This window comes from Salvelinus namaycush, chromosome 5 (assembly GCF_016432855.1).
Source record: "Salvelinus namaycush isolate Seneca chromosome 5, SaNama_1.0, whole genome shotgun sequence".
In the NCBI taxonomy this organism is placed as follows: domain Eukaryota; kingdom Metazoa; phylum Chordata; class Actinopteri; order Salmoniformes; family Salmonidae; genus Salvelinus; species Salvelinus namaycush.
In genome coordinates, this window is record NC_052311.1 from 46,699,786 (window position 1) to 46,717,528 (window position 17,743).

The following is a 17,743-nucleotide window of genomic DNA, read 5'->3' on the forward strand; positions in this document are numbered from 1 at the left end:
CAGATCTTAGGAACATTACAAAGAGCCTTTTACTTATTAAAAGAAGAGTATCCCATATCTAGATAGCATTAGCTATAAATTATCGTTCAGTTTGGTCTCCTAAGACGAGGTTTCAATCTCGTGCTTGGTACCAAAACATTACCTCATCCAATGGTATAAATCAATTGTCAATTCTAGATACTCCCATCTCAAATACACCACCCCCCTGGATAAACTCAGAAAAGACAGTGAGCCTCTTAGGTCATATACTAGGTCAAGATAAGGGCAACCTCAGAGGGGACATTCAATAGTTACAGACACATTTTCAAACTCCTCCTCCCCTTCTGATATTCTTTATAGCATCACATGGTTTAACAGATACATTGACATATGAAGACAAGCCTGACCTCTCCCCTCTCTGGGCTCCAAGTGACTAAGCCCTAGCTGAGAAGGGAAAATGCAACTGCCAACCCTATAGTCCAAAGGGAACCATTCTAATGACAAGTATCTCACAAGCATATGATGAAAATAACATCTTATCTATCTACAGTGGGGCAAAAAAGTATTTAGTCAGCCACCAATTGTGCAAGTTCTCCCACTTAAAAAGATGAGAGAGGCCTGTAATTTTCATCATAGGTACACTTCAACTATGACAGACAAAATGAGAAAAGAAAATCCAGAAAATCACATTGTAGGATTTTTTATGAATTTATTTGCAAATTATGGTGGAAAATAAGTATTTGGTCACCTACAAACAAGCAAGATTTCTGGCTCTCACAGACCTGTAACTTCTTCTTTAAGAGGCTCCTCTGTCCTCTACTCGTTACCTGTATTAATGGCACCTGTTTGAACTTGTTATCAGTATAAAAGACACCTGTCCACAACCTCAAACAGTCACACTCCAAACTCCACTATGGCCAAGACCAAAGAGCTGTCAAAGGACACCAGAAACAAAATTGTAGACCTGCACCAGGCTGGGAAGACTGAATCTGCAATAGGTAAGCAGCTTGGTTTGAAGAAATCAACTGTGGGAGCAATTATTAGGAAATGGAAGACATACAAGACCACTGATAATCTCCCTCGATCTGGGGCTCCACGCAAGATCTCACCCCGTGGGGTCAAAATGATCACAAGAACGGTGAGCAAAAATCCCAGAACCACACGGGGGGACCTAGTGAATGACCTGCAGAGAGCTGGGACCAAAGTAACAAAGCCTACCATCAGTAACACACTACGCCGCCAGGGACTCAAATCCTGCAGTGCCAGACGTGTCCCCCTGCTTAAGCCAGTACATGTCCAGGCCCGTCTGAAGTTTGCTAGAGAGCATTTGGATGATCCAGAAGAAGATTGGGAGAATGTCATATGGTCAGATGAAACCAAAATATAACTTTTTGATAAAAACTCAACTCGTCGTGTTTGGAGGACAAAGAATGCTGAGTTGCATCCAAAGAACACCATACATACTGTGAAGCATGGGGGTGGAAACATCATGCTTTGGGGCTGTTTTTCTGCAAAGGGACCAGGACGACTGATCCGTGTAAAGGACAGAATGAATGGGGCCATGTATCGTGAGATTTTGAGTGAAAACCTCCTTCCATCAGCAAGGGCATTGAAGATGAAACGTTGCTGGGTCTTTCAGCATGACAATGATCCCAAACACACCGCCCGGGCAACGAAGGAGTGGCTTCGTAAGAAGCATTTCAAGGTCCTGGAGTGGCCTAGCCAGTCTCCAGATCTCAACCCCATAGAAAATCTTTGGAGGGAGTTGAAAGTCCGTGTTGTCCAGCAACAGCCCCAAAACATCACTGCTCTAGAGGAGATCTGCATGGAGGAATGGGCCAAAATACCAGCAACAGTGTGTGAAAACCTTGTGAAGACTTACAGAAAACGTTTGACCTCTGTCATTGCCAACAAAGGGTATATAACAAAGTATTGAGATAAACTTTTGTTATTGCCCAAATACTTATTTTCCACCACAATTTGCAAATAAATTCATTAAAAATCCTACAATGTGATTTTCTGGATTTTTTTTTCTCATTTTGTCTGTCATAGTTGAAGTGTACCTATGATGAAAATTACAGGCCTCTCTCATCTATTTAAGTGGGAGAACTTGCACAATTGGTGGCTGACTAAATACTTTTTTGCCCCACTGTATGTTACCTAACTAATTCTGATTCAGCCACGACACCTTCCTGTGACATCAGGTGCTATAGGTGTCTTGGAGGGCAGGTAGTTTGCCCCCGGTGATGCATTGTGCAGACCGCACCACCCTCTGGAGAGCCTTGTGGTTGAGGGCGGTGCAGTTGCCGTACCAAATGGTGATACAGCCCGACAGGATGCTCTTGATTGTGCATCTGTAAAAGTTTGTTGGGGTTTTAGGTGACAAGCAAAATTTCTTCAGCCTCCTGAGGTTGAAGAGGTGCTGTTGCGCCTTCTTCACCACACTCTCTGTGTGGGTGCACCATTTCAGTTTGTCTGTGATGTGTACGCCGAAGAACATAAACTTTCCACCTTCTCCACTACTGTCCCTTTGATATGGATAGGGGGTGCTCCCTCTGCTCTTTCCTGAAGTCCATGATCATCTCCTTTGTTTTGTTGACGTTGAGTGAGAAGTTGTTTTCCTGACACCACACTCCGAGTGCCCTCACCTCCTCCCTGTAGGCTGTCTCGTCGTTGTTGGTAATCAAGCCCACTACCGTTGTGTTCTCTGCAAACTTGATGATTGAGTTGGAGGCGTGCATGGCCACGCAGTCATGGGTGAACAGGGAGTACAGGAGGGGGGCTGAGCACGCACCCTTGTGGGGCCCCAGAGTTGAGGGTCAGCGAACAGGGCGGGGTTGAGACCCAGGGCCTCCAGTTTAATGATAAGCTTGGAGGGTACTATGGTGTTGAATGTTGAGCTGTAGTCAATGAACAGCATTCTTTCATAGGTATTCTTTTTGGCAGGATGGGATAGGGCAGTGTGCAGTGTGATGGCGATTGCATCATCTGTGGACCTGTTGGGGCGGTATGCAAACTTAAGTGGGTGTAGGGTGGCAGGTAAGGTGAAGGTGATATGATCCTTGATTAGTATCTCAAAGCACTTCATGATGACAGAAGTGAGTGCTACGGGGCGGTAGTCATTTAGTTCAGTTATCTTTGCCTTCTTGGGTACAGGAACAATGGTGGCCATCTTTAAGCATTTGGGGACAGCAGACTGGGATAGGGAGTGATTGAATATGTCCATAAACACACCAGCCAGCTGGTCTGAGCATGCTCCCGAGAATGCGGCTAGGGATGCCATCGGGCCAGCAGCCTTGCGAGGGTTAACCCGTTTAAATGTTTTACTCACATTAGCCACAGAGAAGGGGGTGGGGTCGCAGTCCTTGTTAGCGGGCCATGACGGTGGCACTGTATTATCCTTAAAGCAGGGAAAGAAGGTGTTTCGTGGAGGCGAGACGTCGGTGTCCATAACGTGGCTGGTTTTATTTTTGTAGTCTGTGATTTCCTGTAGGCCCTGCGACATACATCTCGTGTCTGAGTCGTTGAATTGCGACTCCACTTTGTCCCTATACCGACATTTTGCGTGTTTGATTGCATTGCGGAGGAAATAACTACAATGTTTACATCCGGCCATATTCCCAGTCCTCTTTCCATGGTTAAATGCGGTGGTTCGCGCTTTCAGTTTTGCGCGAATGCCACCATCCATCCACGGTTTCTGGTTAGGGTAGGTTTTAGTAGTCACAGTGGGTACAACATCTACAATGCACTTCCTTATAAACTCACCCACTGAGTCAACGTATAGATCGATGTTATTCTCTGAGGCTGCTCGGAACATTTCTCAGTCCGCGTGATCAAAACAATCTTGAAGCGCGGATTCCGATTGGTCAGACCAATTTACGAAGTTAAATTTATATGTAGAATATAAGGGATATACAGAATATCCATCAGTCAACTTTGCAATTGGCCCCTTTCCCAAAACGGATTGTATTGTGCTTAGAGTGATACCATGTGCTCCAGTCTACCATCTCACTCTATATGCACAATTAAGATAAACAAATAAAATAGTGATATTTTCCTTTCTTTTTGTTTTGTCTGCAGTCTGGCTGCTGTTCACCTTACCTTTCCTGTATTAGGAGCTTGAATTGCTTTATTTTTTATATATATTAACTTTTTTATTTCCAAGTAACTGCTTATTTTGCTTCTTTATAACGGGTTGAACCCTCTCCCTCTTGATCTTTAGTCATGCAGAGTCTTTCTGACATTTATTAATTTTATTCACCTTGATCTTGACCTCTCAACACATTGTTTTTCATAGTTCTTTTCAGAACTACAGCTTTACATGAAAAACATTCCATGCAATGTTGTTTGTCCTGGCTTGTGCACTGACATTATTCAGTATATTTCTTTAAAACTAGTAATAGGAACTTTGTTGGAAGGTTAAAAATAATGTTCTGTAACCCAGGTCATACTATTTATTTACCTTATTAGTTATGAACTTTCTATAGAATTGTACAATCTACATTATCAACCTACATTTATGCCAAAATAAGATTGTTTACCCTGCATGAATGCAACGGCCTATAGCTAATAATGAGTGGTAGTCAAAGAGAAGAGATTTAGTGGTGTTAGGAAACAGCTAACAGCATGAGTGTGAGTCACACCTGTCCTCATGCATCTCCTCACACACACAACTGCTGATGTCTTTATATGTCACTTACAGTCGGCAGTGGAATCCTCCGTCTCAGGGGTGATGGGCCTCTTTTAAAATGGCTGATTGTATTAACAGTTATTCTTCTCATACGATTGTAGGATCATCACTTACTGTCACGCCCTGACCTTAGAGAGCCTTTATATTTCTCTATTTGGTAAGGTCAGGGTGTGATTTGGGTGGGCATTCTAGTTTGTCTATTTCTTTGTTGGCCGGGTATGGTTCCCAATCAGAGGCAGCTGTCTATCGTTGTCTCTAATTGGGGATCATACTTAGGCAGCCCTTTTTCCCACCTTCAGTTTTGGGATATTGTCTTTGTATAGTTGCTGTTTAGCGCTACAGAGCTTTACATTCGTTTCGTGTTTTGTTGTTTTTTGGTGTCATTTGAAAATAAAGTAAAATGTACGCCTACGACGCTGCACCTTGGTCTCCTTCCAACGTCGGACGTAACAGACGATCCCACCACCAAAGGACCAAGCAGCAAGGCCAGGAGGAGCAGACATCTTGGACATGGGAGGATATATTAGACGGTAAAGGATCCTGGACGTGGGAGGAGATCCAGGCCGGAAAGGATTGCCTTCCATGGGAGCAGGTGGAGGCAGCGAGAGAGGAACGGCGACGAAACCAGGAATCAAGGAGACGACGGAAGCCCGAGAGGCAGCCTCAAAAAAATATTTGGGGGGGGGGGGCACAAGGGGTGGCGAGCGGAGCAAAGGTGGGAACAAGAACCAATTCCCTGTAATTATGATGAGGAGTTGGTCACGGTTCAGATACCATGTTTTCTGGTTCTGCGCACCGTGCCTCCAGTGCGTACCCTTAGCCCGGTGCGTTCTGTGCCTGCTTTCCGCACGTGTCGGGCTAAAGTGAGAATCCAGCCAGGACGGGTTGTGCCGGCTCAGCGCTCCTGGTCTCCAGTACGCCTCCTCGGTCCAGGATATCCTGCGCCGGATCTACGCACTGTTTCGCCAGTGCGCCTTCACAGCCCAGTGCGTCCTGTGCCAGCACCCCGCACTTGCCGGGCTAAAGTGAGCATCCAGCCAGGACGGGTTGTGCCAGCTCTATGCTCCAGACTTCCAGTGCACCTCCACGGTCCAGTATATCCTGTGCCAGCTCCATGCACCCGGCCTCAAGTATGTGTCTCCAGCCTAGTACGTCCTGTGCCTGCTCCACGCATGAAGCCTCCAGTGGAGATCCATGGCCCGAAGCCTCCAGTGATGATCCATGGCCCGAAGCCTCCAGTGATGATCCATGGCCCGAAGCCTGCAGTGACGATCCACGGCCCGGAACCTCCGGCGACGATCTGCCTGCCAGAGTCTCCGGCGATGTTCCGCAGTCCAGAGCCTCAGGCGATGGTCCGCAGTCCAGAGCCTCAGGCGATGGTCCGCAGTCCAGAGCCTCCGGCGACGGTCCGCAGTCCAGAGCCTCCAGCGACGGTCCGCGGTCCAGACCTTAAAGAGCCTTTATATTTCTCTATTTGGTTAGGTCAGGGTGTGATTTGGGTGGGCATTCTAGTTTGTCTATTTCTTTGTTGGCCGGGTATGGTTCCCAATCAGAGGCAGCTGTCTATCGTTGTCTCTGATTGGGGATCATACTTAGGCAGCCCTTTTTCCCACCTTCAGTTTTGGAATCTTGTCTTTGTATAGTTGCTGTTTAGCACTACAGAGCTTTACGTTCGTTTCGTGTTTTGTTGTTTTTTGGTGTCATTTGAAAATAAAGTAAAATGTACGCCTACCACGCTGCACCTTGGTCTCCTTTCAACGACGGACGTAACACTTACTGTATTTTCACCTTGGCCCGTGCACTGCGCAGACACAATGTATCAAAATCAAATGATATTTTATTGGTCACATACACATGGCAAGCAGATGTTAATGCGAGTGTAGCGAAATGCTTGTGCTTCTAGTTCCGACAGTTCAGTAATATCTAACAAGTAATCTAACAATTCCACAACTACCTAATACACACAAATCTAGGTAAAGGGATGGAATAAGAATATGTACATATAAATATATGGATGAGCGATGACCAAGCGGCATAGGCAAGATCATAAGCCAATAACAAGTGGTGTGTCAGCCAAGGAGTGTTTTATAGGCCTATGTATTACGATAATATCATTACAAATTCCGATATTATATGAGACGTACTTTATTTGAAATGTGTTAGCTTAACTATATAGTATTTTCAACTATTGGGGAAATTGTTAGGGGTCTTAAAATAAGTTCCTGTCACCGTGACATTATGAAATCCAAACAACTTCCTCCTCGCCTCTTCTTCCTTCACACCATCCTTCCCCCTGTTGTGTCTGTTGAGCATGCTTCTAGTCATGTGTCTGGACAGAATGCTCCTGCTGTGTACTGTGATCTTTGGTGAGTTGCTTATGATGTTATATTTAAATACTAACTGCCATGTTTTAAAATGTGAAGAGCCTTATCACTAGGATAATAGGGATAGTCACATTTCTTATCTTAACAACTCCTCAACTAACTGTAAGTTGGTCACTTGCTTACATTGACGTAACATTACATATGATGCAACATGGAGATTTGACCAGTGATCCAGTTTTATATTGTGTCATTTTAACATAAAGTAAGGGATATGTTGACAAATATATATATTTGTAGATATGACGAAAATGAGCTGCAGAGCAGTTTGCCCCATGTATTGAGGCCCAGGACTATTATAAAAAGAGGGAAAATTACTTCTGTACAATTCTATCCATTCACTGATGCAATTGTGTATTCAACAATATAAAGGGTGCCAAAATAAGTAATTAAAGCACAGAGACCACGTTCGTACAGTAGGATGATAATGCAAGCAAAGCAAAACGAAGCATGCCCCTTCCCCTTTTCTTAATTTAACTCTATTGTGAAATGTCCCACCATGTCACATTGTGCCAGACTACCAGGCAACTAACAGCTGGACAGAGAGTAATTATTTAAATTTTGTACAATTCTATTTCATTTCATTGTTCATTGATAATTGATTGTACTGTGAACACAATGTTCTTCCTCCATAGCATGACTTTAAGATTTAGTTTTAGATAGGAGTAGTTGTCTGTAGGATGCTATTTGTTACTTCTGTTCTGTTATAGTGTGGTGCTACTATTTTTACTTGTACAGTATCTTCTTCACATCTACCAGACAGTGACGTAGTTGCAAAGTCACATTGTTGCCAAGTCATATTGTTGCACTACAGGGCTTTAACTTTTGGTATAGCTCATGTTTCTCTGCTACTTCATACCAACAGGCTTCTGGAAGGACACCTATGCTGTGTCCCCAGTGCCCTCTGTCCCAAACCTTGTCCCTGCCTTGGCAGGCTCCTGCGTGGTCATCCCCTGCTCCTTCACTCCTCCAGCCTCTCACTCCATCCTGGGCAGGCAGGTGGGCGTGAGGCTGCGCTACAGCAATAGTCACATCTTCTTCCTGCAGAGTACAGCTTTCAGTTCGGATGACAAATCCACGGTCAGCAAGGAGTTCCAGGGCCGGACATCCCTACGGGGAAACACGGACGATGGAGACTGCTCTGTAATGATTGACAGGGTCCACCTGGCTGACTCCAATGTCTATCAGCTGGCGCTGAAGGGCCATGGACAGAAAGACTGGGGGAAGGCGAGGAGTGTCAACATCGTTGTGTCAGGTGAGAGGGATCTCATTGCACATAATTACATACACTGAGTATACCAAATATTAGGATCACCATCCTAATATTGAGTTGCAACCCCCTTCTGCCTTCAGAACAGTCTCAATTCGTGTAGGCATGGACTCTACAAGGTGTCAAAAGCGTTCCACAGGGATGCTGGCCCATGTTGACTCCAATGCTTCCCACAGTTGTGTCAAGTTGGCTGGATGTCGTTTGGGTGGTGGACCATTCTTGATACACAGGGGAAACTGTTGAGAGTGGAAAAACCCAGCAGCGTTGCAGTTCTTCATACAAACTATCATATCCCGTTCAAAGGCCCTTAAAACTTTTGTTTTGCCCATTCGCCCTCTAAATGGCACACATACACAATCCATGTCTCAAGGCTTAAAAATCCTCCCCTTCATCTACACTGATGGAAGTGGATTTAACGAGTGACATCAATACGGGACCATAGCTTTCACCTGGATTCACCTGGTCAGTCTATGTCATGGAAAGAGCAGATGTTCTTAATATTTTCTACTCTCAGTGTATCTATTGTTATTTAACAGAATCTCTGCCTCTCATCTGTTATTATATAGAGATAAAGTAACTGCTATCCTTTTCGTTGTTAACATGTTTAATACGTGATAAGAGGGTTATTTTATATGACTCATGTTAATACACCAATCTACCAATTTTTACACAACCTGAGTTGAATTATCCCTAATGCTAATGGACTAAACATTTCCTTTATCCCCATTTAGACTATGTTCATCACGTCAGTTCTTATCTCTCTTTGTCCCCCTCACTGACAGAGTCCCCAGAGCTCCCAGTGATCAGCGGTGTGAGGGCAGCGTCAGAAGGACAGATGGTGTCACTAAACTGCAGCATCAGTTACTCCTGTCCCTCCCGGGCCCCCACCCTCCAGTGGCGGTGGGAGAGAGGAGCTCAGGAGAACAGCAGCGAGTACGGGGAGCCGCATGTACTCCGGCCCCAGGGTCAGGGGCCTACGCTACGGACCTCTCTCACCTTTATCGCATCGTACCGCATCAAACCCAGAATGAGGTGTGAAGCAGTATATCCAGGAGGAAGAAGAGTATACACCGTAAAGGAGCTCCATGTGACATGTAAGTACTTTCTATATAAATGTATGATCGTTTGCAATTCGAAGCTAGGGCCCATATTCATAGTGTTTCAGAGTGCTGATCTAGGATCAGATTTTACTTAATGAAAAATATTTTATAGGCTGGGGGAGCTGATCCTAGATCAGGACTCCAACTCAGGACTCCAGAGATGCTTTATGAATACTGGCCTTGATTGCTATTGCATCTCTCCTCTAGTCTCTCCAAAAGATGTTACAGTCCAGGTCCATACCTTGACTGTCCAGGAGGGGTTGAACGTGTTACTGGCCTGCTCCTGTAAAGCTGACCCGCCTGTGACAGAGTACAGGTGGTCATACACCCAACATGGGCTAACTGTAGACCTTCACCAGCGCACATTTACGGTCCGGGTGTACAATGTGACCCGAGACATGAGGGTCCGCTGCACAGCCCAGAACCTAATTGGACGGGCAGAGTCCAAATCTACTTCCTTAAACATTCAATGTAAGCATTCTATACAGTCAATGTTTAATCGATTATTTTGCTTCCAATTCCTGCGTATGGATTTAAACGGCTGCTGTTTGTACAGTTGTACACTTTACATTGTGATACAAGAACAATATTTTGAATTGAGATGATACATTGTTCTTGAAATACGGTGTCACAACCTGTAAGGGCAGATCCCTTTCCAGTAGATCCCAGGTACTCTAACGTCCCTGATCCTTCCATGATGCTCTCTCTCTTTCTCTTGCTCTCTCTCTCGCTCTCCTTTCTTCTATCCCCCAGACAAGCCTGCCATCCTCCATCTCTCCTCCTACTGTGTTGTGGAGAGGTTGGAGGTTCTGTGTCGCTGTTCTGTAGACTCCAACCCCCGGCCTGCCGTAACCTGGAGTGTCAACGGTAGTGTTCCACCATACAGTTACAACACATCAGTAGGCTCAGAGAACGGTACACTAACAGCCACGCTGAAGGGCCACATGGAGACTCCACTGAGGGTAGTCTGCTTCGCCATCAATGCACTGGGCAACGACTCCCACACACTGCTTCAAGCAGAGGATGGTAAGCATTGGGGCACCACACCACACAAGAGAAATACATGGGTAAATCTTAATTGTATTTCTTTTACTCCTCATGTCCTCTCTCCTCGCCTTCTTCTCAAAACGCATTGGAGGAGAAGGTCAGAGGAAAGGATCCTCTGACCTTGTCCTCCAATGTATTTTGAGAAGAAGGCGAGGACATGTGGAAACAGGGAAACACAATTGAGATGCACACACATTATACATGGTGTATTGTAGGAAGCATCTGTACTGTGAGTAAAATATGAGGGTGAAATACTAAGCATGAATCGTTCAAGGTCGCTAAAGTCTATTCTTTCAGATTATCCTTACAAATGTATGAATGGTTCCTGCAATGTCACTGGTTGGTTGACCTGTTCCAATAATATAGTATAATAATACAGTATAATATAAGATAAGAAGATAATCTGTTTGCTGAAGGTTGAAGAGCAAAAAAAGTGGTATCTTTAGATTACATAGCTGTGTTTTTGTTGTTGACTGACAGGTTCTCTGCTGTGGAAAGTGATACCTGCAGTATGCATCTCTTTGGCCACCTTCCTCCTCTCTCTACTCCTCCTGTTCTGCTGTCGAAAGAGGTCCGGAAAGTAAGAAACATATGTTCTGAGAGTTGCTTGCCTCTGACTTCTCTAACGTCTGCCACCATTGTGCCTCAGTTACTTCAGATGTCTTACAAACTTGGAAAAACCAAATTACATACCAGTACATCAAACATATGTTGTTTCATTTAAGATAACATTGAATAGAATTATGAAAGAGGAACTATTCATTCACATGTAAAACTGTTCCAAGAGGAGAAATATTAAATCTTAAAAGTAGATGTTTCATGATCATGTCCTCTCTAATCCAAACTCTTTAAGACGTGTGCTGACCTGCAGACCTCCGGTGTATCCTGGGGACATGGGGATCTACCAGGATCGGATGCCCCTCTACATCAACTGCACTGAGGTCACCAACATCTACACCAATGGCAGTTACCAGCTGGTTTACCAGAACTGCACCCCTCTTTTCGTCCGGACCAAACAGGTACACCTACTGTTCTGTACCAAAAATATAATTTTGCTTGTAAATGGGTATGTTACAATACCATGCAATACAATAGCTTTATTATCCATTGAAACATAAATATCCAATTGAATGGCTGATTAACCACATTATGTCGTGTCTCAGACACATCCGATGGGGAGGCGAGGTTGGGAGAGACGAGGTGGAGAGAGGAGAGGGGGAGAGAGAAGAAGAGGTGAGAGACGAGGAGGGGAGAGAAGAGGAGGAGAGAGTCAAGGGGGAACAGTGGACAGAGGAACAAGAGACAGACAAAGCCCTGCCTCCAATGACAATAATACTGAAACAGCTATCTACCTAGAGATCATCTGAGTTCATCTCTCAGTGAGGTATGTCATGGATAGCTCTGGTCCAGATCGTTAGCACTAACGGCTTGGACCAGAGCTATGTCATGGAGTGGAAGAGAGCTCTTGCAGTGTATAACAATACAAGCACAACGATATCATATCCATTTGATATCATTTTGCATTATTATACATACTGTACCAAGTAGTTATGCAAAATTATACCAAATGGGTTAAGTGGCACATTAACATTATCCTTCTCTCCTTTAAAATGATATATACAGTTTAAGTCGGAAGTTTACATACATACACCTTTGCCAAAAACATTTAAACTCGGTTTTTCAATATTCCTGACTTTTAATCCTAGTAAAAATTCCCTGTCTTAGGTCAGTTAGGATCACCACTTTATTTTAAGAATGTGAAATGTCAGAATAATAGAAGAGAGAATTATTTATTTCAGATTTTATTACTTTCATTACATTCCCAGTGGGTCACAAGTTTACATACACTCAATTAGTATTTGGTAGCATTGCCTTTAAATTTTTTAACTTGGGTCAAACGTTTTCGGTAGCCTTCCACAAGCTTCCCACAATAAGTGGGTGAATTTTGGCCCATTCCTCCTGACAGAGCTGGTGTATCTGAGTCAGGTTTGTAGGCCTCCTTGCTCGCACACGCTTTTCAGTTCTGCCCACAAATTTTCTATTGGGTTGAGGTCAGGCTTTGTGATGGCCACTCCAATACCTTGACTTTGTTGTCCTTAAGCCATTTTGTCACAATTTTGGAAGTATGCTTGGGGTCATTGTCCATTTGGAAGACCCATTTGCGACCAAGCTTTAACTTCCTGACTGGTGTCTTGAGATGTTGCTTCAATATATCCACATAATTTCCCTTCCTCATGACACCATCTACTTTGTGAAGTGCACCAGTCCCTCCTGCAGCAAAGCACCCCCACAACATGATGCTGCCATCCCCGTGCTTCACGGTTGGGATGGTGTTCTTCGGCTTGCAAGCCTCCCCCTTTTTCCTCCAAACATAACGATGGTCATTATGGCCAAACAGTTCTATTTTTGTTTCATCAGACCAGAGGACATTTCTCCAAAAATTATGATCTTTGCCCCCATGTGCAGTTGCAAACGGTAGTCTGGGTATGTGATGGCGATTTTGGAGCAGTGACTTTTTCCTTGCTGAGCGGCCTTTCAGGTTATGTCGATATAGGACTCGTTTTACTGTGGATATAGATACTTTTGTACCTGTTTCCTCCAGCATCTTCACAAGGTCCTTTGCTGTTGTTCTGGGATTGATTTGCACTTTTCGCATCAAAGTACGTTCATCTCTAGGTGACAGAACGCGTCTCCTTCCTGAGCGGTATGACGGCTGCGTGGTCCCATGGTGTTTATACTTGCGTACTATTGTTTGTACAGATGAACGTGGTACCTTCAGGCGTTTGGAAATTGCTCCCAAAGATGAACCAGACTTGTGGAGGTCTACAATTTGTTTTCTGAGGTCTTGGCTGATTTCTTTTGATTTTCCCATGATGTCAAGCAAAGAGACACTGAGTTTGAAGGTAGGCCTTGAAATACATCCACAGGTATACCTCCAATTGACTCAAATGATGTCAATTAGCCTGGATTTTTTTTTTTTTTTTTTTCTGGAATTTTCCAAGCTGTTTGAAGGCACAGTCAACTTAGTGTATGTAAACTTCTGACCCACTGGAATTGTGATACAGTGAAATAATCTGTCTGTAAACAATTGTTGGAAAAATTACTTGTGTCATGCACAAAGTAGATGTCCTAACCAACTTGCCAAAAGTATTGTTTGTTAACAAGACATTAGTGGAGTGGTTGAAAAACGAGGTTAATGACTGCAACCTAAGTGTATATAAACTTCCAACTTCAACTGTATATATATACACTACTGGTCAAAAGTTTGGGGTCACTTAAGAATGTCCTTGTTTTTTTTTTTTAAAGCAATTTTTTTGTCCATTGAAATAACATAAAATTGATCAGAAATACAGTGTAGACATTGTTAATGTTGAAAATGACTATTGTCGCTGGAAACAGCAGATTGTTCATAGAATATCTACATAGGCGTGCAGAGGCCCATTATCAGCAACCATCACTCCTGTGTTCCAATGGCACGTTGTGTTAGCTAATCCAAGTTTATCATTTTAAAAGGCTAAATGATCATTAGAAAACCCTTTTGCAATTATGTTAGCACAGCTGAAAGCTGTTGTTTTGTTTAAAGAAGCAATTAAACTGGCCTTCTTTAGACTAGTTGAGTATCTGGAGCATCAGCGTTTGTGGGTTATAGGCTCAAAATTGCCAGAAACAAAGACTTTCTTCTGAAACTCGTCAGTCTATTCTTGTTCTGAGAAATGAAGGCTTTCCATGTGAAGAATTGCCAAGAAACTGAAGATCTTGTACAACGCTGTGTACTACTCCCTTCACAGAACAGCACCAACTGGCTCTAACCAGAATAGAAAGAGGAGTGTGTGGCCCCGTTGCACAACTGAGCAAAAGGACAAGTACATTAGAGTCCTCAACTGGTAGCTTCGTTAAATAGTAACCGCAAAACACCAGTCTCAACGTCAACAGTGAAGAGGCGACTCCGGGATGTTCCTCTATCCAGTGTCTGTGTTCTTTTACCCAACTTAATCTTTTCTTTTTATTGGCCAGTCTGAGGTATGGCTTTTTCTTTGCAGCTCTGCCTAGAAGACCGGCATCCCGGAGTCGCCTCTTCAATGTTGACGTTGAGACTGGTGTTTTGCAGGTACTATTTAATGAAGCTGCCAGTTGTTAACTGGTGAGGCATCTGTTTCTCAAACTACACACTCTAATGTACTTGTCCTCTTGCTCAGCTGTGCACCGGGGCCTCCCACTCCTCTTTCTATTCTGGTTAGATCCAGTTTGCACTGTTCCGTGAAGGGAGTAGTACACAGCGTTGTACGAGATCTTCAGTTTCTTGGCAATGTCTCACATGGAATAGCCTTCATTTCTCAGAACAAGAAGAGACTGATGAGTTTCAGAAGAAAGTTCTTTGTTTCTGGACATTTTGAGCCTGTAATTGAACCCACAAGTGCTGATGCTCCAGATACTCAACTAGTCTAAAGAAGGCCAGTTTTATTGCTTCTTTAATCAGAACAGCAGTTTTCAGCTGTGCTAACATAATTGCAAAATGTTTTTCTAATGATCAATTAGCCTTTTAAAATGATATTCTTGGATTAGCTAACACAACGTGCCATTGGAACACAGGAGTGATGGTTGAGATAATGGGCCTCTGCACACCTATGTAGATATTCCATTAAAAATCAGTTGTTTCCAGCGACACTAGTCATTTTCAACACTAACAATGTCTACACTGTATTTCTGATCAATTTGCTGTTATTTTAACGAACACAAAATGTGCTTTTCTTTCAAAAACGAGGACATTTCTAAGTGACCCCAAGCATACTTCCCTTTTGAATGGTAGTGTATATATATATATATATATATATATATATATATATATATATATATATATATATATATATATATATATATATATATATATATCTTTTGTGTACATAATTGTAGGCTTAGCAGCCCTAGCTACTTCATCAGTGCACATACAGTGCCTTGCAAAAGTTTTCATCCCCCTTGGAGTTTTTCCTATTTTGTTGCATTACAACCTGTAATTGAAATAGATTTTTATTTGGATTTCATATAATGGACATACACAGAATAGTCCAAATTGGTGAAGGGAAATGAAAAAAATTACTTTTTCAGAAAATTTGAAAGAATGAAAAATGGAAAATGGGTGTGTGAATATGTATTCACTCCCTTTGCTATGAAGCCCCTAAATAAGATCTGGTGCAACCAATTACTTTCAGAAGTCACATAAGTGTCACATGATCTGTCACATGATCTCAGTATATATACACCTGTTCTGAAAGGCCCCAGAGTCTGCAACACCACTAAGCAAGGGGCACCACCAAGCAAGCGGACCTATGAAGATCAAGGATCTCTCCAAACAGGTTAGGGACAAAGTTGTGGAGAAGTACAGATCAGGGTTGGGTTATAAAAAAAATATCCAAAACTTTGAACATCCCACGGAGCACCATTAAATCCATTATAAAAAATGGAAAGAATATGGCACCACAATAAACCTGCCAAGAGAGGGCTGCCCACCAAATCTCACGGACCAGGTCTAGGAGCTGCAGAGCTGCAAAACTCCACAGAGGAGATTGGAGTATCTGTCCATAGGACCACTTTAAGCCGTACACTCCACAGAGCTGGGCTTAATGGAAGAGTGTCCATAAAGCCATTGCCTAAAGAAAAAAATGAGCAAACACATTTGGTGTTCGCCAAAAGGCATGTGGGAGACTCCCCAAATATATGGAAGAAGGTTCTCTGGTCAGATGAGACTAACATTGAGGTTTTTGGCCATCAAGGAAAATGCTATGTCTGGCGCAAACCCAACACCTCTATTCACCCCAAGAGCATCATCCCCACAGTGAAGCATGGTGGTGGCAGCATCATGTTGTGGGGATGTTTTTCATCGGCAGGGACTGGGAAACTGGTCAGAATTGAAGGAATGATGGATGGTGCTAAATACAGGGAAATTCTTGAGGGAAACCTGTTTCAGTCTTCCAGAGATTTGAGACTGGGACGGAGGTTCACCTTCCAGCAGGACAATGACCCTAAGCATACTGCTAAAGCAACACTCGAGTGGTTTAAGGGGAAACATTTAAATGTCTTGGAATGGCCTGGTCAAAGCCCAGACCTCAATCCAATTGAGAATCTGTGGTATGACTTAAAGATTGCTATACACCAGCAGAACCCATCCAACTTGAAGGAGCTGGAGCTGTTTTGCCTTGAAGAATGGGCAAAAATCCCAGTGGCTAGATGTGCCAAGCGTATAGAGACATACCCCAAGAGACTTGCAGCTATAATTGCTGCAAAAGGTGGCTCTACAAAGTATTGACTTTGGGGGGGGTGAATAGTTATGCACGCAGAAGTTTTATGTTTTTTTGTCTTATTTCTTGTTTGTTTCACAGTAAAAAATATTTTGCATCTTCAAAGTGGTAGGCATGTTGTGTAAATCAAATCATAAAACCCCCCCAAAATCCATTTTAATTCCAGGTTTTAAGGCAACAAAATAGGAAAAATGCCAAGGCGGTGAATACTGTCGCAAGCCACTGTACTTTTTGGCTGATGAAGATAATGGTCCACACATGATATTCACCTATTTCGTGCAGTACATTTTGCATCATTACATGTATAATGTCTGTATAATGATATTCTAGATGGGATGAACATGATTGTATGATGCGATGATGATAAAGGTGTTAGACACACCTTTGTATGTGTTTTATATACGTGCCCCTCTTCTTCCCCCCACCTTGACCCTGTACTCAAGAGGATTGATGGTTACTAAAGCAAAAGCCATTCTTCACTACACTAAAAAGCTATTTCATATTCTGCCATATGTATGTTCTGGTTCTATATTCATGTGACTAAATAAAGCTTTTTTCTGTGCTTTTAATGTTGATAAGAATGTATACTCTCTCTTTTTAATATTTTGTTTTACCACCAACATGAAATACAATCCAGTAAGTGGCAGAGTATACCCCCATACTGGTTGCAATATACACTATCATACAAAATCCTGTAAGAGCATATGACACTTTTTGCACTAATTGCACCTGTCTCAACCGCACAGGACATTTCTGATCCCTAGCAACATGGCCACCCCCACAATTGAAACACCACTTTCACCACCGAAACGACACACTCCTTGCCTTTCTGCACACTTTTCATACAACAGAATCTCCCTCCTACATACTGTTGCAACACGACCATAAACTTGGCACCCGAAACACCGTAGTGGGTTCTGAAACAACCAGCAGAGAAGTTTTTGGGGGTCAGATATTTTAGGCAGAAGAACTACAGGGGGGTC

General features: G+C 43.2%; 1 protein-coding gene across 1 annotated transcript; it reads left to right on the forward strand.

Moving 5' to 3' along the window:
* Positions 1 to 5,910: 5,910 nt before the first annotated feature.
* LOC120047138 (sialic acid-binding Ig-like lectin 13) lies at positions 5,911 to 17,221 on the forward strand. The gene is made up of 7 exons (XM_038992674.1): positions 5,911 to 6,055; positions 7,916 to 8,305; positions 9,103 to 9,414; positions 10,174 to 10,446; positions 10,948 to 11,047; positions 11,339 to 11,486; positions 17,204 to 17,221. Exons 1-7 carry the CDS (start codon positions 5,911 to 5,913, stop codon positions 17,219 to 17,221), a joined length of 1,386 nt encoding a protein of 461 aa, XP_038848602.1.
* The last annotated feature ends 522 nt before the right edge of the window (positions 17,222 to 17,743 follow it).

What these genes read in the sequence shown, in the direction of transcription:
- LOC120047138 (XM_038992674.1), top strand. Translation starts at nt 5,911, where the DNA reads ATGATCCATGGCCCGAAGCCTGCAGTGACGATCCACGGCCCGGAACCT. An exon ending in TGTCAACATCGTTGTGTCAG is followed by an intron (nt 8,306 to 9,102) that starts GTGAGAGGGATC and finishes CCTCACTGACAG; the next exon opens with AGTCCCCAGAGCTCCCAGTG. An exon ending in ACTGCTTCAAGCAGAGGATG is followed by an intron (nt 10,447 to 10,947) that starts GTAAGCATTGGG and finishes GTTGACTGACAG; the next exon opens with GTTCTCTGCTGTGGAAAGTG.